Below are 22,804 nucleotides of genomic sequence, written 5' to 3' on the forward strand. Positions count from 1 at the left end.
GGTAATGTCCTGGAGGACAGAAGGGAGTTCCCTCCCTTTGACTGTCCTCCACGGAGGGGTGTCCTTCTGTCCTCCATCGAGGTGTGTGGGGTGTCCTTCTGTCCTCCAGGACATTACCCGTAAAAAGGTATCTACTCCCACATCCGTAGACAATTATTGTTGTCGCTCTTTGATGTACACAGGACGGATCTTTCTCAAAGAAGGTTACCTTGGTCTCTAATTGGTCTTTATAATTTTGGGACTGATATCACGGGAAAAGAAAATAGCCGATAGCCGACCATCTTGAATTTTGACAATAAAAGTACAGGATGGATATTTTTTTAAATTTCATATGTTGGTGCCTAGTTGTGCCCTTTTGATTTTGGGAGTGACATCACGTTAAAAGAAAATTGCTGAGAGGCGGCCATCTTGGAGTTTGTCAATAAAAGTACTGGTTGAATCATTCTCACATACCATATGTATAGGTTATAACATTCCTCTGTTCCTAGTTGTTCCCTTCTGCTTTTGGGTCTCATCAGAAAAAACGACCATCTTGGATTTGACAGTTTAAAAAAATTTAAAGAGCAAAAGAAGAGAAAAGAAAATAAGGCTTTTAAAGAACAAACAAACATCAAAGATAAGGGTGTCAAGATCGATATTCCAGGGGTTACCATCACTTTCACTCTCTGCAACAAAGTGATGGTAACTCTAAAGTATCAAGGGAGGTAATTAAATGTCTTTAAACTTAGTAATTAAAGTTTCCACCGCCTCTGGAAATTGGCTGTTGGATAAGAAACCATTGTGATGAAAGAAAGTGAAGAGTGTGTAATGAAAATAAATCAGGACACGAATATCAGTATTTGTTTAAATGTAAAAAGAAAGAAAGAAACCTTTTAGTCAAATAAGGAATAAAAATATTCCAAATTAACATTACATGAATCCAAATATCAATTGTAAACATTTCTTCTGCCAAATGGCCCCGGCAGAACACCACAACAAGACCACATTACGCTGACAGTCTGATAGTCGTTACCATAGTGCTGAGAGTATAAGCAATGAGTCGTAACGCATCGACAAGGGGATAGAACACAAAAGTCCTCTTCACATGCCTTTAACTGAACGCCAAAAATAAGACATTGTCCAAGGACACAGTGGGAGGGGGTGGTGGGGTGTTGTCAAGCAAGAGCTTAATTACGCCTTTTGCCTAAAATAAAAATTTATCGAGCATTTCTTTTGATGGATACATGTATTTTTGAAATGCGGACTGAAATCATTTGCATCTTGTGTTTTATTTCATGATTTAACATTGTATGATGCCATTCTAGTGTGTGTATTGTTAATGTTAATTCCAATAGAGATCACAATTGTTTATTCAATATAGAGGTCAGCAATGTTAATTTCCCATAAAGATCAGCAATGCTAGTTTCCTATAGAGGTCATCAATGCTTATTCCCCATAGAGGTCAGCAATGCTAATTTCCCATAAAGATCAGCAATGCTAGTTTCCCATAAAGATCAGCAATGCAAGTTTCCTATAGAGGTCAGTAATGCTTATTCCCCATAGAGATCAGCAATGCGAATTTCCCATAAAGATCAGCAATGCTAGTTTCCTATAGAGGTCACCATTGCTTATTCCCCATAGAGGTCAGTGTCACGAACGCAGGTACATCTTTTTGTTATTGTGAATGGCGAGTGAATTAGTCACGTGTGCGTGTGTGTGTCCACTCGAGCGTAACTATTTGCTGTTATAGTATACAGGTGTGGTGGTTTTAAATGTCATAATTAACAGTATTAGGTAATTAGGATTTATGTGGTATTATAGTAATGTGTTGATATGTAAAAGTAATTTAGTTGCCTTTAAGCGTATATTACTTAGTAACGTGATTTTGTTCAAGTAGTTTATCTATGGAAGCCCTGAGTAGTAGTTCTATTTACCTGTGTTTGGGTTGAGTGCGCGCAGGTGTAAAAAGTACGGAAGCCACTCAGTAGCATATATGGTTGCGGTGATACGTGCGTTTTGGCATTGTTATTATTATAAGAAAATGGCCACGCATCCTAGACTTTAATATGTTTGTAGGGGTATATGTACAATTAGGTTTAGTATTTATAAAGGGAAGATGAATTGATGGTAAATTATATAGTAAGTTAAGGAATGTATTCGTTGGATTAAAGTATGGATGTGCGTGAGTGTTTATGACATTTTGTCATGTTTATTATAGCTTCACACGACGGGCAGACAACTAAGTTAGGCTACCCAAAGCCTGCAACAGACTGGTATGCAGCGGGACCGGCCAGTGTTGCAACAGCAACTACCAGGGACACGGTGGTCAGCTACCTGAACGTTCAGACAAGACGTCAGGCGGGCTATGTAGGCAGTGTTGCAACAGCAACTACCAGGGACACGGTGGTCAGCTACCAGGACGTTCAGACCAGACGTCAGGCGAGCTATGTTGGCACTGTTGATGTTGTAGATCCTGGTCTGAGAGGGACCTATGATGCTGATAGGCATATGCTATTCTGTTTATTGTGTTAGCCGTGGGCTAAATTTTGTATGCATTTTGTGCGCCGTCTCGAGCTGGTGAACGACGAGTCGGGACCTGTAAAGACCACTGGGTGACTGTATTTCCTCAGAGAAATGTGAAAAGACTCGCAGTGTGTGAAGAGACTGTAGTATTACATTTAGAGGCGTGGAAGATAGAGTGGGTGAATGCGAGTGTGTTATTGTCTATATTTAGTGTATGTAGTGTAAATAAACTTGTATATATCTGTATTGCACTATTTCTTGTGGTTTTTTCCCATGAGTGCCGAACTCACGTTACAATCAGCAATGCTAATTCCCCATAGAGATCAGCAATGCTAGTTTCCCCATAGAGGTCACCATTGCATATTCCCCCATAGAGATCAGCAATGCTACCTCCCCATAGAGATCAGGAGTGCTAATTTCCCATAAAGGTCACTTTTGCTTATTCCCCATAGAGGTCAGCAATGCTTATTTTCCATAGAAGTCAGCAATGCTAATTCCCAATAGAAGTCAGCAATGCTAATTTCACATAGAGGTCAGCAATGCTAATTTCCCGATAGAGGTCAGCAATGCTAATTTCCCTTAGAGGTCGACCTAAAGATTTTTACTTCTTCCGAAGTTCGAGACCAATCACCATGTATTGATTCGTTGTCGCAAAACAGATAAAGAATGATAAATTATTTGTCTTAACAAAATAGGAAAGTTCGAACCATAAACTAAATACCAAAATACTTAAACAGTAAATATACCGAAAATATTATTAATTTTTAAGCATTTCACGAGGAAAACGTCATTCTTTTTGTGAACAAATGACATTTTGAATGTCTTCCAGATTCAGTCCATTCACAATTATTTAGCATATAGATAGCTTGATCTCTTACCCTAACCCTACCCAAAGATCGAAACATCACCATTTGTGCAAATGTTAATTACTGGCTTTGATGTGTAGCACCCCAATGACTTGTTGAACGATAGTAGACATAGGAGACCACCATGTAACACTTCAAACCTTCATGTAAACATATGCCTTTCCTAATATATAACAACCCCTGGTACATGTTCTTGAATGACTATATGTCTAGCATAGTTAGAACGTTGAATATAACAGTAAAAGTGAGCTGATTGAAGATTTTTTTTATCATTATCAATATTAGTATGATTAATTATCCTTATATAAATAACTCTAATTTATGATTTTGGTTCTAGTTGGCAACTTTAAATACTTTTTTATGATCATTTTAACCCTGGTTTCGCCCGATTACCTCACTGTTTTAAACACTTTTATATTTATATACCGTGAAACTGTGCCTCTCTGATCTTGTCTTTTCTTTCTCTTCCCCTTCCTGCCTTAGCCATACTTTTCTCCTCTTTTTTCTAAAATGTGAGGACATGTATTTATGATGTGGGTTTGTATGTGTGTGAAGGTGTGTAAGTGTGGATGTGTGTGTAATATAAGTGATAACTATTGACAATATGGATGTGTATAATTTTGAAATGAAAATGAAGTAATCATACGTACAGGTAACTATATAACAGTATAAATGAGTGGATTGATGATGATGATGATGATGATGATGATGATGATGATGATGATGATGATGATGATGATGATGAAACATGTTATACATCCTTATGTATTACATAATGTTATGTGTGAAAGCGAGTGTGTATGCTGTCTGGTCTTTATGTAATTTACGAATTAACTTGAAAAAAAATAAAAATAAAAAATAATGATATAATTATTATAAGCTCGTAGCTTGTTTTTCTGTCTCAACATGCAAAAATATGTCTGTTACTTTGTTGTAATAATGAATAAAATATTTTTAAAATAAAATAAAATAAATTATATGACCGATAGTAACTATCTTCAAACAATACCTTATATACACCATATATGCAACTATATCCAGTTGTCCTTGACATTACTTTCTATATTTTCTAGTAAGACGGAGACTTAAACACCTAATACAGTCCCGATCGCGCAATGAGAGGCACATGTGCGGGTTGTAACGTTGTCTTTAGGAGAGACATTAAAACCAAGAAATCTCCTAGAAATATAAGACTTCCCCAGCACAATTGGTTGTTTGATGTTTTCAAAGCAGATGTCAATAATTTTAGCGTTGATCAAGAGATTGATAAGTGTGTTAAGTGTTTTAAGAATTATCAGAAAAGAAAGCCACAACTTAAGGGTCAAAACGTTGTTGTCGATGATGATACGTGGAGAAACATCCCACTATTATCTATAGAGGGTCTATTTTATGGCCAGTCTTAACACGCAAAATGCACACTATATATGAAGAGTTTCAATAAAAGAAAAACGTGACCATATTGCTCAAGCGCAAATCACCAACCCAACTTTCATTACAAGATGTGGCGTTCTTGATCCTCACGTATTTGTTCACGTCATCTCGTAGAAAAATGTCTTAACCGTAACGTTGAAATCAGCACTGATGAAAGAGAAATGTTGACTTCCCAGCTACCTTCCGGATCATCGGAAATATCCTTGGAGATATCACATATGATATCAAAGGAGGAGTCTTCTTCTACTCTGCGTTTCTCCTCTCTGGATGATGCGGATTGTCAAGCCTGAACTGGTTGATAAAGAATATAGTTTCTAAAAACTCTTTCTTATTGTTCATCCTCCACTAGCACTGGTATTTGTACTCCAAACCACAAGGATGCAATACTGTTGTTCTGAGCAAACATGAAGAAGGGTATATCATGGAAACAGTGTTCAACTCTTTTTAACGTTCAAATTCCAGTACATCGAAAACATTTCATTCCATAATAAAGTATTAGAAATAATCGTTGTTCTTTGGACGTGAACATCTCACAAGAACAAATATTCTGGAGCTCAACGCGGTGTTCCCAAAAACATTTCTTGGCCAGCGGATGACTGTCATACTCGACGGTATTCCTTATTAGGATATTTATTTGGGGTTGTAATCAGAACTTAAAACCTCAGAAGAATCTCCTACTGTGGCCAGAAGAAGCGGAACTATTTAAAGATCATGAGTATAGCTATGCCTGATAGTTATATTCTGGACACAGTAGGACCTATTCCTGGAGGCAATAATGATGTGAAGATACGAAAGCCATCACTGTCTCTCCTCACTGGAGAAAGAGGACACCGTCGTTATTGCCAGATTTAGAATCACGTGGTTTGGCAACAAATATGTCATCTTATCTATACCCTTGGTAGACTAAACTTGACGACCTACAAGCTAACCCTGATAGATTCATAAGTAAATCCAGATGGGTAGCAGAGTCATATCACGGATGATTCAAGCAGCGGCTGTTTTTTCAAAACACATCTTGCCTCCAGCTATTTCATTGTTGTCATCGAGGCACTCTTTAAAATAGTTACAGCCTGACTCAATGGAATTAGAGGAACCATATAATGTTAGAACACAAGAGCGAGACGCAAAGGAAATGGCGCTGACTGCCAAAATCAAAGCGCTCCTTAGTGTTCACAACAACTTAGCTCAGCGTGTGTAAAATGAGAAGTGAAATTGTAGCATTTTCCTCATAAACCATACTTTTTTTTCATTTTTGGCACAAAAAGGACGCTGTATGCTTGTGTACGTACACGTTTGGACTTAAATGTCTGTTTGTAAATGTACGAATACAGAGATTACCGATAACACATACCAGCTGTTGTATTTGTTTCTTAGACCATTTTGAAACCCCATATCTGCTTCATTTACTTTGACCAGGGAGAGAAAAGATAAAGTGAACTCTGTTTTGCTCTAAGTTGTACCTGACATATTAAGCCTATTGTAATTGTAATATAAGAACATACTTTTAAAGTTGTATAACATTCGCTGTTGATATCGACATGTTTTATACATTAAGTAATGCGCTCTATGGTTTATAACAGAAAAAATGTCAAAAACTTGTAAATATTGACCGAAATTCAAATTTTCTTAATCTATGCAAATTTCAAGTGGTGACTCAATTGTACGATGACAACCAAAAACTGAAATAACAGATATTATTTCACCGGTATCGAGGAAGTTTTCAAAACTTGAAATACAGTGATTTGTTTTATGTCTGACTGATGGATGGGAAAGGGGTTGCATAACTGCCAAACTCATTTGCATTAATACATATTCCAGAAGTAGATTTAACGGAATTTGAATATTTAAGATCGAACTTCAAAATTTTTTTTATATCTTTTCCAATGATATTTGTACACTGCCAAGTTATAATAGGTCTTAACAAAACGCCAAATGGTGGTACACGTACAAGCACAACCGAGATGAGATACACTGAGGATAAAACCAGTGTGACAATAGTTTTTGACTTATTATGTAGACATTGTCTGGTTCTTACAGATGTAGTTTGCTAATGGCGGATACTCCAGGTATCGATAGATACCTTCCGATAAAGATTATGAGTGAATTTAGTTGATTAACATCGAAATATCAAGATTTATCTTCTCCTTTAGCGATATGGCGTTCGCCGTATTCGATGTCCGCGTGTTGTGAGTATATCATTTTACAACAGTTCCATTTTTGAGAAAGCCGTGTAACTGTTATTTGGCCAAGGTTTTTATTACATTATACCCTCCACAAAGCTCTCATAAGGCTCTCAGCACCACTGATGAGTCATACCGAGAGGAAACAGCTGTAAAACGCAGTTTAAATCGTTATTAAGCTTTATGGTCTCTAATTCTCAACTTATTTTGAAATATTCTATTGTCCTGAGTGTCTTTAGTACAATTATCAAGATTGTAGATGGTAGACACTGTTGGTGTTTTTTTCGTAACTCACACGCAACGCTTCAATTCAATTACCCGTACATGTACTTGTTCTTTTGAGATTATCAGATATACTTATGAGGTTAATGCGCATTCCCGTCTGTAATTCGACATTGCTTTTGATCAATTTTGATTTCCTTTAGTCGCCTCTTAGGTTTTACGTCCTCAGCATCACTGACGAATCCTAGAAGATAAAACAGCTGTATTGTGCAGTTTACCTCATTATCTGGATATACAGTATGTATTTCTCAGTTTATATGTTAATATGTTTTATCTACTTGTTTTTGTACAAGCTTGTCTTATTCTCCATGTAGGTTTTAAATGCCTAACTATACATCGTTTTGCAGAGCCTGTTGCCGTTGTTTTATTAATTAGAATTTCTGTTTCATTCACATTTAGAACTTATTTTGTGCGAGTTTGGTTTCCACTGTAGCGAGTAAGGACATTTAACTGTCATTGAGAAATGAAAAGTCTATCACACAAATTTCGAGTGTTATCGCCATTTTTAATAGATGTTAGATGAACATTGTTGCTTCTGTGGTTTGGGTTTAATTCCGTTGGTGATCAGTACATGATACGATTTAAAAAAAAGGGGGGGAAAACATGTTTCGATAATTCTCGAGATAACGATAATGTATACGATGTAGTTGACAGGTCCAATCAGGCATGCATCTGTCCGGAGAAGCCTTGGGTGTCTACAGATGTCCTCTTTGTGTGCAATTGCTGAAAAATAAACAGGTGGAAGTGAAAAAAAGGTTTATCGTCGTAGTTTGAATTATTAATTTCTTCTGGAGTTTAAGTTCCTAGTGAAATATATCAGTAAATACACGTAGTTGTATCCGATCCGCGTCAATAAATAGAGACATTTAAAACGTGGTCAAAATACCAGATAAATCTGATAACCATAATATAGTTGTATAAGTCAGAAGTAGGTTTCAGTTATCTTCATCGCGGTCAGAAGTACTTTTATTTATCTTCATCGCGGTCAGAAGTAGGTTTAATTATATGTATCGCGGTCAGAAGTAGGTTTATTCATCTTTATCGCGATGAATAGTAATTTTAGTTATCTTTATCGCGAACAGAAGTAGTTGTAGCTATCTTTATCGCTGTTAGAAGTAGTTTTATTTATCTTCATCTCGGCCAATAGTAAATTTCGTTATCTTTATCGTGGTCAGAAGTATTTTTATTTATCTTCATCGCGGCCAATAGAAATTTTAGTTATCTTTATCGAGAACAGAAGTGATTTTTGTTATCTTTATCGCGGTCAGAAGTAGGTTTAGTTATCTGTATCGCGAACAGAAGTAGTTTTATTGCTATTCACCGCGGTCCGAAGTAGGTTTGTTCATCTTCATCGCAGTCAATAAAAATTTCAGTAAACTTTATCGCGAACTGAAGTAGTTTTAGTTATCCGTATCGCGAACAGAAGTAGTTTTAGTTATATTTATTGTGGTCAGAAGTAGGTTTATTCATCTTTATCGCGATGAATAGTAATTTTAGTTATCTTTATCGCGAACAGAAGTAGTTGTAGCTATCTTTATCGCTGTTAGAAGTAGTTTTATTTATCTTCATCTCGGCCAATAGTAAATTTCGTTATCTTTATCGTGGTCAGAAGTATTTTTATTTATCTTCATCGCGGCCAATAGAAATTTTAGTTATCTTTATCGAGAACAGAAGTGATTTTTGTTATCTTTATCGCGGTCAGAAGTAGGTTTAGTTATCTGTATCGCGAACAGAAGTAGTTTTATTGCTATTCACCGCGGTCCGAAGTAGGTTTGTTCATCTTCATCGCAGTCAATAAAAATTTCAGTAAACTTTATCGCGAACTGAAGTAGTTTTAGTTATCCGTATCGCGAACAGAAGTAGTTTTAGTTATATTTATTGTGGTCAGAAGTAGGTTTATTCATCTTTATCGCGATGAATAGTAATTTTAGTTATCTTTATCGCGAACAGAAGTAGTTGTAGCTATCTTTATCGCTGTTAGAAGTAGTTTTATTTATCTTCATCTCGGCCAATAGTAAATTTCGTTATCTTTATCGTGGTCAGAAGTATTTTTATTTATCTTCATCGCGGCCAATAGAAATTTTAGTTATCTTTATCGAGAACAGAAGTGATTTTTGTTATCTTTATCGCGGTCAGAAGTAAGTTTAGTTATCTGTATCGCGAACAGAAGTAGTTTTATTGCTATTCACCGCGGTCCGAAGTAGGTTTATTCATCTTCATCGCAGTCAATAAAAATTTCAGTAAACTTTATCGCGAACTGAAGTAGTTTTAGTTATCCGTATCGCGAACAAAAGTAGTTTTAGTTATCTGTATCGCGAACAGAAGAAGTTTTATTTATATTTATTGTGGTCAGAAGCAGGTTTATTCATCTTCATCGCGGTCAATAATAATTTCAGTTATTTCTATCGCGTACTGAAGTAGTTTTAGTTATATTTATCGCGGTCAAAAGAACATGTATTCAAATTCATCGCGATCAATAGTAATTTTAGTTTATCGCGAACAGAAGCAGTTTTAGCTATATTCATCGCGGTCAAAAGTATTTTATTTGTCCAAAGGGACAAAACTGTCAAGCTTTATCAAAACATACAAAACTATCAGGTCTTATTCAAATGCGCACAACTGTCAAACTTTTTCCAAGGACACACAATTGTCAGACATTGTCCAAAGGCACAAAACTGTCTAGATTTCCGCAAAAGATACAGAACTATCAAGCTTTGTCCAAATGTATACAACTGTCAATCTTTGTCCAAAGGCTCAAATATAGCAAGCATTGTCCAAAGGGACACAATTGTAAAGCTTTGTCCAAAGGCACACATCTGTAAAGCTTTGTCCAAAGGAATACAATTGCCTAACTTTGCCCTAAAGTACAAATATAGCAAGCATTGTCCAAAGGGACCAAGCCTTGACCAAACACACAAGTGTTCACTTGTGTGATGTTAATATAGAGAAAAATACATACCTCAACTAGTATCCGGGAAATGCTTATGACAACTGAAATATACTAAGTAAATGTCTAAACTATATGCATGACATGTACCTACCCCGGCGACTTTGGGGAAGTATATCTCCATCAGCAGAATCACAACGCTCATCACTATTCCAATTACCAGCAGAATCAGCGGAATGGTAAAACGTTTCATGTCAATTTGGGTCCCCTTGCTTAGCGTATTGTCTGTTTCACCATCAGTCGTTTGCTGTCTAGGGAAGAAACCACATTTTCCGCTCCACCATTTTGTTTTAAGCTCGTCCATGCGTCCATTCATTTTCAGTTGTAATATTGCTATGTTGAGTTGGTCACAAATGTTGGTGTTTTGTCTACAAGCGAAGTTATATGTTCTTTCTCTCAGGTTTTCACCAACGACCATCATGTCGCACGATGTCGAGCTAATGTGGTAGGCTGACGCCGACTCTAAAATAAAACCATACTTTCCTTGTTTTACACGATTGACTCCTTCCGCTATAGACATCATCAGATTGGCAGGATTCTCCTTAAGATGCATTGCTATACTCCGTTCGGTCTCTCCGCTAGATGTGGTTAGATACTTGTAAGTGCTGCTCGCAAATAAAGTTCCATACTGGTACTCAGTCTGTAAAGACATACCCCTGAAGGTACTAAACGGTAGTGCATTACTGTTAATCCTCTTTGCCGAAACGAAGGCAACAAGTGTAGCGGAGTACATAGAGACGAGTGTAAGTGTGAAAAGTAAGGCGCTGGAGACGAGGACACGTGCGGAGAAGGCCGATGGAATATGTCGCGCTCCTGCAATTAAATGATAAAGATGTAAAGCATACGTAAGTCTATCCACACTACACTATCATAACCATTATCCAGAGTACATGTGTACCCAATATTTATCTTGTATACACTCTCATAACCATTATTCAGAGTGTACACAGACCTTACCTTGAAATGAAATTACTCCACATGTAACAGACAGTGCCCATAATATGCCGCCTTCTGACAGATCTTGAAGGGGACTAAACCTGTAACAAGCACGTTCTTAAATGAATTGTGTATAGCATATTTCAATTAAACTTCTGAATTAGAGACAAAGAATTAAACATCATACCGCTGTTGTCCTTTTAGGGTGCCAATGACCAAATCGTTGAAACATAGAGACTGAGGAAAATGAAAATTTGCGGGAAAAAGTGTCAAATCAGATGGCGATGTGTGCCATTACCCATAACAGCTAGCTGTTTATCTATAACATTGACTGTACCATATTGGACATGTGTCCACGGTACCAGCCTTTTATAACCAGTACTTCTGAAAAAGTTTTACGACGGAATCAGGAAAAGGTGTGTTCAGTAACTTTCCGTTACGAAATTTCTCTCTCAGAAGACATGGAGTTTAACCCCTAGGATGTCGTGTCTCTTTTACATTGTGTTAAAGTCTGCCCGTCACAAAAGAATAATTTAAACCTACATTAATGTACCGAGACCGAAGGAGTGACCAGAAAACTCACAGATCTTCTGTCCAATTCATTTTTTCCGGACAAGCGAACTGCCAGATTTTCGAGGCAACCTGCCCCCTTTATCAAGTCACAAATATTACACCAATTGCATCACATCCATAAAACATAAACAAATTCAAAGTTATCAATCTAAATCGAGAGGTGTAGTGTAAATTTAGGGGTCTCGATACTCCTCTCGGGCGATGGACGCCGAAGACCCTTTATAGCGGACAAGAAAACATTCCAAGTTGTATGTAAGATGTTGATTAAACTATCAAAAATGTTTTACATAAATCTAGGTATGTTTTGCACTCTAGACACTGAGCGTATATGTCAACCCATATGAATGTATTAAAACTTCATTTTAATATATATTTATTAAAATGAAGTTTCAATACATTCATATTGGCAGGAAGTCTTTCCACTTTTTGAGAAATTAGGAAAGAAACGTCTTGATCTAGGTATGGTTAACCATCACCCATTAGGATCTTCACAGCCCTATAGTCTATGTGCCTGGCAGAAATACTTTTGAGCTGAATACATTCAGAGGGAGAGAATGTGTAGAATATGTGGAGGGATCTGCCGTGACTAGTGCTAGCCCTATATCAGAAATGTTGAGAAAGGATAGGCTCAAATCTGGTCAGTCGTGAAAAAATCTCAAGAGAAAGTATCGTCAGCTCCAAACCCAGAATTATTAAGCAAGAGCTGTTACAACCATATGAAACATTCATTACTTTTTACTATTTAAATACCAATGTTGTCATTCCATTAACATAACTATATTGTAGCAGTGTTTTAACTCCATTGGCCAAATATGTACGACTTTATCAGCAGTCTGGAGTCTACGGTAAAGTACAAAAACATATCGCGATTGGGGTTAACATATTGATATCTACAAGTATGAACTGGCTTCCCTAGACAATGACATATTCAACAACATTGTACCGGGAATAACAGATACTTCATTTTTTGTGGCAGAGCAGTTGAAAAGAGGAAAGAAATGTATTGGTCTTGATAAAGAAGACAACGAGTAAAAATAACTGTACATTGCATCGATGTATCATAATAATTACACAAACACAAATTTTGAATTTCTGCAAATTCAGTTAATCGGGTTAATATATTTTTATGTTGAATTTATTTCAACAAATTTGAATTTAGCATGATATCGTCAAGTCCTAGAAGAACTGAACAGCTTATGATATTACCAAGTCCTAGAAGGACTGACAGTTGAATGATACTGCCAATTCCTTTGAGGACTGACAGCTGTATGATATCGCCAGGCCCTATGAGAACTAAACAGCTGTATGATATCGCCAGACCCTAGGAGGAGTGAACAGCTGTATGATATTGCAAATTCCTAGGAGGACTGAACAGCTGTATGATATTTCCTAGTCCTAGATGGACTGACAGTTGCATGGTATTGCCAAGTCCTGATAGGACTGCACAGCTGTATGATAGTCCCAAGTCCTATAAGGTCAGAACAATTGTATGATATTGCCAGGCCCTAGAAGGACTTAACAGCTGTATGATATTGCAAAGTCCTAGGAGGACTGAACAGCTGTACGATATTGCAAAGTCCTATGAGAGCTGAATAACTCTATGATACTGCCAAGTACTAGAAGGACTGACAGTTGCATGGTATTTCCACACCCTGATAGGACTGAACAGCTGTATGATTTTGCCAAATCCTAGGGGATTGATCAGCTGTGTGATATTGCCAAGTCCTAGGAGGACTAAACAGCTGTATGATTTTTCCAAGTCCTAGGGGATTGATCAGCTGTGTGATATTTCCAAGTCCTAGGAGGAGTGAACAGCAGTATGCTATTTTCTAGTCCTAGGAGGACTAAACAGCTGTATGATATTGCCAAGTCCTATGAGGACTGAACAGCTGTATGATATTGCCAAGTCCTATGAGGACTGACAGCTGTACGATATCGCCAGGCCCTATGAGAACTAAACAGCTGTATGATATCGCCAGGCCCTATGAGAACTAAACAGCTGTATGATATTGCCAAGTCCTATGAGGACTGAACAGCTGTATGATATTGCCAAGTCCTATGAGGACTGACAGCTGTACGATATCGCCAGGCCCTATGAGAACTAAACAGCTGTATGATATTGCCAGACCCTAGGAGGAGTGAACAGCCGGATGATATTTCCTAGTCCTAGGAGGACTAAACAGCTGTATGATATATCCAAGTCCTAGGAGGACTAAAAAGCTGTATGATTTTGCCAAGTCCTAGGGGATAGAACAGCTGTATGATAGTTCCAAGCCCTAGGAGGACTAAACATCTGTATGATATTTTCTAGCCCTAGGAGGACTAAACAGCTGTATGATATTGCCAAGTCCTAGAAGGACTGACAGTTGAATAATACTGCCAAGTCCTATGAAGACTGACAGCTGTATGATATCGCCAGGCCCTATGAGAACTAAACAGCTGTATGATATTGCCAAGTCCTAGGAGGACTGAACAGATGTATGATATTTTTTAGTCCTAGGAGGACTGAACAACTGTATGATATATCCAAGTCCTAGGAGGACTGAACAGCTGTATGATATTGCCAAGTCCTAGATGGACTAAACAGTTGTATGATATTTCCAAGTTCTAGGGGATTGAACAGCTGTATGATATTTCTTAGTCCTAGGAGGATTAAACAGCTGTATGATTTTGCCAAGTCCTAGGGGATAGAACAGCTGTATGATATTGCCAAGTCCTATGAGGACTAAACAGTTGAATGATATTTCCAAGTTCTAGGGGATTGAACAGCTGTATGATATTTCTTAGTCCTAGGAGGATTAAACAGCTGTATGATTTTGCCACGTCCTAGGGGATTGAACAGCTGTATGGTATTTCCAAGTCCTAGGAGGAGTGAACAGCACTATGCTATTTTCTAGTCCTAGGAGGACTAAACAGCTGTATGATATTGCCAAGTCTAGAAGGAATGAGAGTTGAATGATATTGCCAAGTCCTATGAGGACTGACAGCTGTATGATATATCCAAGTCCTCGAAGGACTGCCAGTTGAATGATACTACCAAGTCCTATGAGGTCTAAACAGCTGTATGATATATCCAAGTCCTAGGAGGACTAAAAAGCTGTATGATTTTGCCAAGTCCTAGGGGATAGAACAGCTGTATGATAGTTCCAAGCCCTAGGAGGACTAAACAGCTGTATGATATTGCCAAGTCCTAGGAGGACTGAACAGCTGTATGACATTGCCAAGTCCTATGAGGACTGACAGCTGTATGATATTGCCAGACCCTAGGAGGAGTGAACAGCTGTATGATATATCCAAGTCCTAGAAGGACTGAACAGCTGTATGATATATCCAAGTCCTAGAAGGACTGACAGTTGAATGATACTACCAAGTCCTAGGAGGACTAAAAAGCTGTATGATATTGCCAAGTCCTAGGAGGACTGAACAGATGTGTGATATTTTTTAGTCCTAGGAGGACTGAACAACTGTATGATATATCCAAGTCCTAGGAGGACTGAACAGCTGTATGATATTGCCAAGTCCTAGATGGACTAAACAGCTGTATGATATTGCCAGGCCCTATGAGAACTAAACAGCTGTATGATATTGCCAAGTCATATGAGGACTAAACAGCTGTATGATATTGCCAAGTCCTAGGAGGACTGAACAGCTGTATGATATTGCCAGGTCTTAGAAGGACTGACAGTTGAATGATATTTCCAAGTTCTAGGGGATTGAACAGCTGTATGATATTTCTTAGTCCTAGGAGGATTAAACAGCTGTATGATATATCCAAGTCCTAGGAGGACTAAACAGCTGTATGATTTTGCCACGTCCTAGGGGATTGAACAGCTGTATGGTATTTCCAAGTCCTAGGAGGAGTGAACAGCACTATGCTATTTTCTAGTCCTAGGAGGACTAAACAGCTGTATGATATTGCCAAGTCTAGAAGGAATGACAGTTGAATGATATATCCAAGTCCTAGGAGGACTGAACAGCTGTATGATATATCCAAGTCCTCGAAGGACTGCCAGTTGAATGATACTACCAAGTCCTATGAGGTCTAAACAGCTGTATGATATTGCCAAGTCCTAGGAGGACTAAACAGCTGTATGATATTGCCAGGCCCTATGAGAACTAAACAGCTGTATGATATTGCCAAGTCCTAAGAGGAGTGAACAGCTGTATGATATTCCCAAGTCCTAGGAGGACTGAACAGCTGTATGATATTGCCAGGTCTTAGAAGGACTGACAGTTGAATGATATTTCCAAGTTCTAGGGGATTGAACAGCTGTATGATATTTCTTAGTCCTAGGAGGATTAAACAGCTGTATGATATATCCAAGTCCTAGGAGGACTAAACAGCTGTATGATTTTGCCACGTCCTAGGGGATTGAACAGCTGTATGATATTTCCAAGTCCTGATAGGGCTGAACAGCTGTATGATATTGCCAAGTCCTAGAGGGACTGACAGTTGAATGATATTTTCTAGTCCTATGAGGACTAAACAGCTGTATGATATTGCCAAGTCCTAGGAGGACTGAACAGCTGTATAATATTCCCAAATCCTAGGAGGACTGAACAGCTGTATGATATTATCACGTCATAGGAGTACTGAACAGCTGTATGATATTGCCAAGTCCTAAGAGGACTGAACAGCTGTATGATATTGCCAAGTCCTAAGAGGACTGAACAGCTGTATGATATTGCCAAGTCCTAAGAGGACTGAACAGCTGTATGATATTGCGAGGCCCTAGGAGGACTGAACAGCTGTATGATATTGCCAAGTCCTAAGAGGACTGAACAGCTGTATGATATTGCAAGGCCCTAGGAGGACTGAATAGCTGTATGATATTACCAGGCCCTAGGAGGTCTGAACAGCGGTATGATGTTGCCAAGTCCTAAGAGGACTGAACAGCTGTATGACGCAGTTTAACACTATGCTGTACTTGCTTCTAAATAATAATGACAGGTTCCTCTTTTCCTCTATCTACATCATTTTGGGAGCTTAAATAATGTACGAATAATTAATATTGACTGATTGTTCCAAGTATAGCTATATTTAATTAAAAAAAACTGAAAGAAAGCTATCATACAAACCTGCCGATGATATAAAACAAAGTACCGATGACAAGGAAACCAATTATTACAGACATCCACACTCCTAGAGTTAGGGGTCGGAAAAAGAGTCCAGCATCATCATTAATGAGCTTCGTTAGAATGTCCATCGATGGCTTCTTCACTAAAATCCGCAACCCGACCGTTTCGAATGGATGCGAGAAGTGGACAACACGTGATCTCTCAGCCGTTAAGGTCAATGCTGCAGCCGCTATGTCACTTTTCTGAAACAGCAGTTATTGTTAACGTTTCCTTGAGAACACTTTAAACATGTTTTTATGTTTGAACGGACTTAGACTTATAACCAAATATGATAGATAGATATGTTTGTGTGGCGAAATCAGACTAAACGTCACACAAGCAGTCACAACATCAGACAGACTAAACGTCACACAAACAGTCGCCACATCACACAGACTAAACGTTACATAGTAACCACATCGGACAGGCTAAACATTACAAAACAGTCACCACATCAGACAGACTAAACATTACACAAACAGTCACCACATCAGACAGACTAAACGTCACACAAACAGTCACCACGTCGGACAGACTAAACGTTACACAAACAGTCAGCACATCGGACAGACTAAACGTTACACAAACAGTCAGCACATCGGACAGACTAAACGTTACACAAACATTCACGACGTCGGACATGCTAAACTTTACATAGTCACCACAACAGACAGAATAAACATTACACAAACAGTCACCACGTCAGACAGACTAAACGTTACACAAACAGTCGCCACGTCGAACAGACTAAACGTTACATAGTCACCATATCGGACAGGCTAAACATTACACAAACAGTCACCACATCGAACAGACTAAACTTCACACAAACAGTCACCACATCGGACAGACTAAACATTACACAGTCACCACATCAGACAGACGAAACGTCACGCAAACAGTCGCCGCATCAGACAGACTAAACGTCACACAAGCAGTCAGCACATCGGACAGACTAAACGTTACACAAACAGTCGCCGCATCGAACATACTAAACGTCACACAAATTGTCACCACATCGGACAGACTAAACATTACACAAACAGTCACCACATCAGACAGACTAAACTTCACACAAACAGTCGCCGCATCAGACAGACTAAACGTCACACAAACAGTCACCACGTCGGACAGACTAAACGTTACACAAACAGTCAGCACATCGGACAGACTAAACGTTACACAAACAGTCAGCACATCGGACAGACTAAACGTTACACAAACATTCACGACGTCGGACATGCTAAACTTTACATAGTCACCACAACAGACAGAATAAACATTACACAAACAGTCACCACGTCAGACAGTCAATCGGTATCGAACTAGATAGACAGCTAAGCAGAAAGACATTACGTACGTTAGACGTGAGTTCGCCGATCATTCCATTCCAGTTGCCAAGGGTGTCTTGAGTTCCAAATTTCCAATCAGCAACGTGATCAAGCACGAGAGTAACGTTTAAGATATCCGAGATCTCGTCCAGCAGATCAGGGATAAATCCCTTCATGGGCTGTATACTGACCAGGTAAGGGTCGTGCTAAGAATAAATTAATTCTGAAGATTGTAAAACATATGTAGAGTCAATAACCTTTCAATATCAATTCGATTTTAAAGCTGTAGCAAAACGTAGTTTCAGAACCTAGGAATATAATGATATTTTCCTTGTGACATTTATATCTATGACCTTGGAAGTGTAAAATTAAGTAATGTAAGTTGCGGACATTTTTCAGCCAAGGGAAGATGTACCTTTTCCCTTCTTTTTAGTGTGTAGGGAGCATCTCGGTTTTGATTTGAGGGCTACCTTTATGTATTCAATATGGATGAAGATGGCTTACATGACGATTTACATGCAGTGTACGAGTTTAGAAGAACAAATCAATCTAATGCATATCTGAAATATGAATAAAATAAAAAGTCAATTTGTCGGGATGCAGATTGATGTATATAAAATGGCTTTGTAGCTCTGAAGAGAATAAATACTTACTAGACATAGAATAGATGGTTATTAGACAAAGAATATATGGCCACTTGACGTATAATTTAATGGATACAAGACATAGATTAAATAATAAATAGACATAGAATAAAAGCTGGGTAGACAAAGAATAGAAATTTATTAGGCAAATAATGAATAGTCACTAGATATAGAATAAATAATTGATAGACGAAGAATAAATGCTTACTAGACATAGAATAATTGGTTATTAGAAAATGAATAAATGGTTACAAGACACAGAAGATTTTTTTACAGGACAAAAAATATAGTCACTAGAAATAGAATAAATGGTCACTAGACAAAGAATGAATGGTCACTAGAATGAGGATAGATTTTTCAAGACAAAGAATAGATTATTTCAAGACAAAGAATAGATTATTTCAAGACGTAGAATAAATGGTTACTATACAAAGAATGAATGGTCACTAGAAGGAGAATATATTATTTCAAGACATCAAATAGATTATTTCAAGACATAAAATAAATTATTTCAAGACATAGAATAGATTATTTCAAGACATAGAATATAAATTATTTCAAGACAAAGAATATATTATTTCTTATGACGTAGACATAGAATGAATATATTAAATTTACAAGACACAGAATAATTTTTTACAGGAAAAAGAATAAATGATTACGATATAAAGAATTGGTGGTCACTAGAAGGAGAAGAGATTATTTCAAGACATAGAATATATTTTTTCAGACGTAGAATAAATGGTTTCTTTACAAATGATAAACGTTTACGTGAAATAAATGATTACTAGACAAAGAATAAATGACTGATAGACATCAAATAAATAGTAGATATAAAATAAATGGTGAGTAGCATAGAAAGATTGTTAATGTAGTATTGTATAACTTTGAAAGAGTTGTTAAACTTCGGAGAAGAGAAACATGTGTATCATAGCCATGATGATTAGATTAAGTACATATTAAACATGATTTTTTTCTCTCCACAGGTCTAGTGATTTAATACCCACTGTTGTGAAGAAGGTTAGAATGTTACAATGTAGTATTATATATCTAAATCTGTATATTTGGAATCCTAGTTACAATACAAAGTGCTCTGTATTTTAGTCACCATAATACACGAATCGGCCAGAAATTAATTGAATTCCTTAAACACTTTTCGGGGAAAAACAGAGCACAACATCAGAATTATTCCTAAAACAGCAAAGTCTGAAGATGACAAGAAAATTCCAAAGGGATCTTCTCGCCCATTATCGTATCATCGTTTTCAGGTGCGTTTAAGATTGATTTTTTTCTCCTGTCTTATATGCTCTGAACATGACCAATAATTACCAAAATAAAGGAACCCCGACATTCGCTGAAGCAGATCCCTCCAATCCTCCCAAAGATAGAGATAACAAACCATAAAGTTGATGAGATTGCGGCCTGCTGACTGTTTTCTTTATTTTGAATCAGTCTAAAAATGGACAATGTACAACTAGAAACCATAGCAACCCTATCCGCAAAATTTGAGAACGATCCATGAAGATGAATACCTGACGGCATTTTAGTTTATTCAATCAGTTCCAAAAAGGACAACGCACATCAAGAGTAAAGGAGTCCTAGATAAGCTATTTGAGATTGATCCGTACAGTACTAAATATACTTCACAAAAAGCTGTAACAATCTATAGCTGTGAAAATTCAAGATGGCGACCTGTAGGCCTTTTTTTCTAATCATGTCCGAAGTAGACAAACACCACAAGCAGGAATTCGCGATAACAAAACAGAACGATTCAAATCCAAGATGGCAACCTGTCGGCCATATTTTCTCGATTAGCCCAAACCTCGACACTGTACATGTATAACTGGAGGCCAAGGATAACCTACATATGTAATTTAAGAATGATTTATCAAATCCTATTATGAAATGGTGGTAACAAGATTTGTTTCGGAACAGACGGACGATGGATAACGGACAACTTCAACATTCAACTATTTATAGTGGTGTGATAAAAATAGGATAATCCACTCAAGGAAATGGATACATATAATATAGTTAGTCTGTAATAAAATGGTTTGAAATAAAACGAAGTTTTACAAACCTACCATGATGGTTGTCACTCTGTAGGTAGGTCTTAAACAGTCACCCTATCAACAGAAGCAGTACAATATTCAGAACGAAACATCAAAGAATGCTATCAGACACAGAACATTTTATATATACTACATATAAACAATTATAGACGATTACTAGATACAGTCGCTGTAGACGACAGTTAAAATAGTATCATTATAGAAGGTTGCTGTAGACGATAGTTAAATCAGATCATTACAGAGATTAATAGAGAGAGGTCGCTGTAGACGATACTTAAATCAGATCATTATTGAGGATATCTAGAGAGAGATCACTGTAGACGATAGTTAGATAGAATCATTATTGAAGATATCTAGAGAGAGGTCGCTGTATACGATATTTAAATAATATCATTATAGAAGATATCTAGAGAGAGGTCGCTGTATACGATATTTAAATAATATCATTATAGAAGATATCTAGAGAGAGGTCGCTGTATACGATATTTAAATAATATCATTATAGAAGATATCTAGAGAGGTCGCTGTGACGATAGTTATATAAGACATTTATAGAAGATATCTAGAGAGAGGTCGTTAGTGGGAACAGTTAAAAAGGATCATTGTAATCGTTTTTTCTACTACATTTTCTTACCTGTTTTAAGAGACCAGTGATAACGACCAAAATGACAAACCACGTGCATTTTTCGGTTGGCATGGCTATGTTAGAGAATCTGTATCCGTCTTACAGTAGAAACCAGAACTATATCCAGAGTCTTGTCAATACCTTAATACACCAATGCTTCTCAACGGGCAAACTACTCCATGCACAATCCTCGCCTCCACTGATAGGTGGCGCTCTGGTCGTGTACTCCCTAAAACAGCGGTCACGTGAACAGCTGAGTGCCTTTGTCCAGATAAGATTGAAATTATTCCCGGCTTTATCATGGTATACGTGTCGATCACTAATAAGTAACGTAATTAGAATTTGATAAAATTGATATTATACAAGGTCGCGTGTTACGTTCTTGAAACAAGATATAGTAAGAACAATGTGCCCCGTGGTGGCCAATAGATGGACGCAGAACATGTGCTTCATGGTTTTGAGTCGATGTCAGTTAACATCAGAACAATTCACGGAATTATTATTAAGACACGTATATATTTCGCATTATAAAATATTAATCAATTTTAGAAAAAAATGCTATAATTAAAAAACCACTGTTTGAAAAAATAATACTGTTCTCGTTTATGCTCTCTTCACAGAACTACCAATAAAACCCATGTGCAATTTGTGTTTGACGCTAATCAGTGCTAAAAATGTTCTACTGACAGAACTACCCGAGGAAAAAAATATTATTGACATCAATCAGAAATAGAAAAGACGCCATATTCACAGTACTACCTATAGACCACGTGTTGTATTTGTATTTGACATAAATCAGAAAAAGAATAGACGCCATGTTGACAGAACTACCTGTAGAACACGTGTAGGTTTTGTGTTTGACGTAAATCTGAAATAGAAAAGACGTTCTATACAAAGAACTACCTGTAGAACACGTGTAGTATTTGTGTGTGACGTCAATCAGAAATAGAAAAGACGCTCTATACACATACCTACCTGTAGAACACGTTCAATAGATTTTTTTCTGTTAGTTCTACGTTATTTGAATATAAACGATACATCGTTTTCTTTACATATTGCGAAGGGTAAAAATGTATTATTGTGGACATTCAGTGAAAAGAACACGCCTATTCACAGAACTACCTGTAGAAACAAGATATTGTGTTTGACGTCAATCAGGAAAAGAATAGACGCCATGTTGACAGAACTAACTGTAGAACACGTGTAGTATTTGTGTTTGACATCAATCAGAAATAGAAAAGACGCTCTATACACATACCTACCTGTAGACCACGTGTTGTATTCATGTTTGACATAA

At 37.3% G+C, this 22,804-nt stretch overlaps 1 protein-coding gene across 1 annotated transcript; it reads right to left on the reverse strand.

Moving 5' to 3' along the window:
• Window positions 1-7,745: 7,745 nt before the first annotated feature.
• LOC132564511 (glutamate receptor U1-like) lies at window positions 7,746-21,728 on the reverse strand. Its single transcript, XM_060229165.1, has 7 exons — window positions 21,517-21,728; window positions 20,895-20,936; window positions 18,196-18,372; window positions 16,797-17,038; window positions 11,166-11,245; window positions 10,303-11,021; window positions 7,746-7,984 (listed from the first exon to the last, which is right to left on the reverse strand). The coding sequence occupies exons 1-7, from the start codon at window positions 21,577-21,579 to the stop codon at window positions 7,922-7,924; spliced, it is 1,386 nt and encodes a 461-aa protein (XP_060085148.1). The 5' UTR covers window positions 21,580-21,728; the 3' UTR covers window positions 7,746-7,921.
• Between the last annotated feature and the right edge of the window lie 1,076 nt (window positions 21,729-22,804).

The sequence above is a fragment of the Ylistrum balloti genome, unplaced genomic scaffold (genome assembly GCF_031769215.1).
Source record: "Ylistrum balloti isolate Yb309-2 unplaced genomic scaffold, AGI_CSIRO_Ybal_v1 Utg372344, whole genome shotgun sequence".
In the NCBI taxonomy this organism is placed as follows: domain Eukaryota; kingdom Metazoa; phylum Mollusca; class Bivalvia; order Pectinida; family Pectinidae; genus Ylistrum; species Ylistrum balloti.

What these genes read in the sequence shown, in the direction of transcription:
- LOC132564511 (XM_060229165.1), bottom strand. Translation starts at nt 21,579, where the DNA reads ATGCCAACCGAAAAATGCACGTGGTTTGTCATTTTGGTCGTTATCACT. An exon ending in ACAGAGTGACAACCATCATG is followed by an intron (nt 18,373 to 20,894) that starts GTAGGTTTGTAA and finishes ATTTATTCTTAG; the next exon opens with CACGACCCTTACCTGGTCAG. An exon ending in TCGGCGAACTCACGTCTAAC is followed by an intron (nt 17,039 to 18,195) that starts GTACGTAATGTC and finishes CTGCTGTTTCAG; the next exon opens with AAAAGTGACATAGCGGCTGC.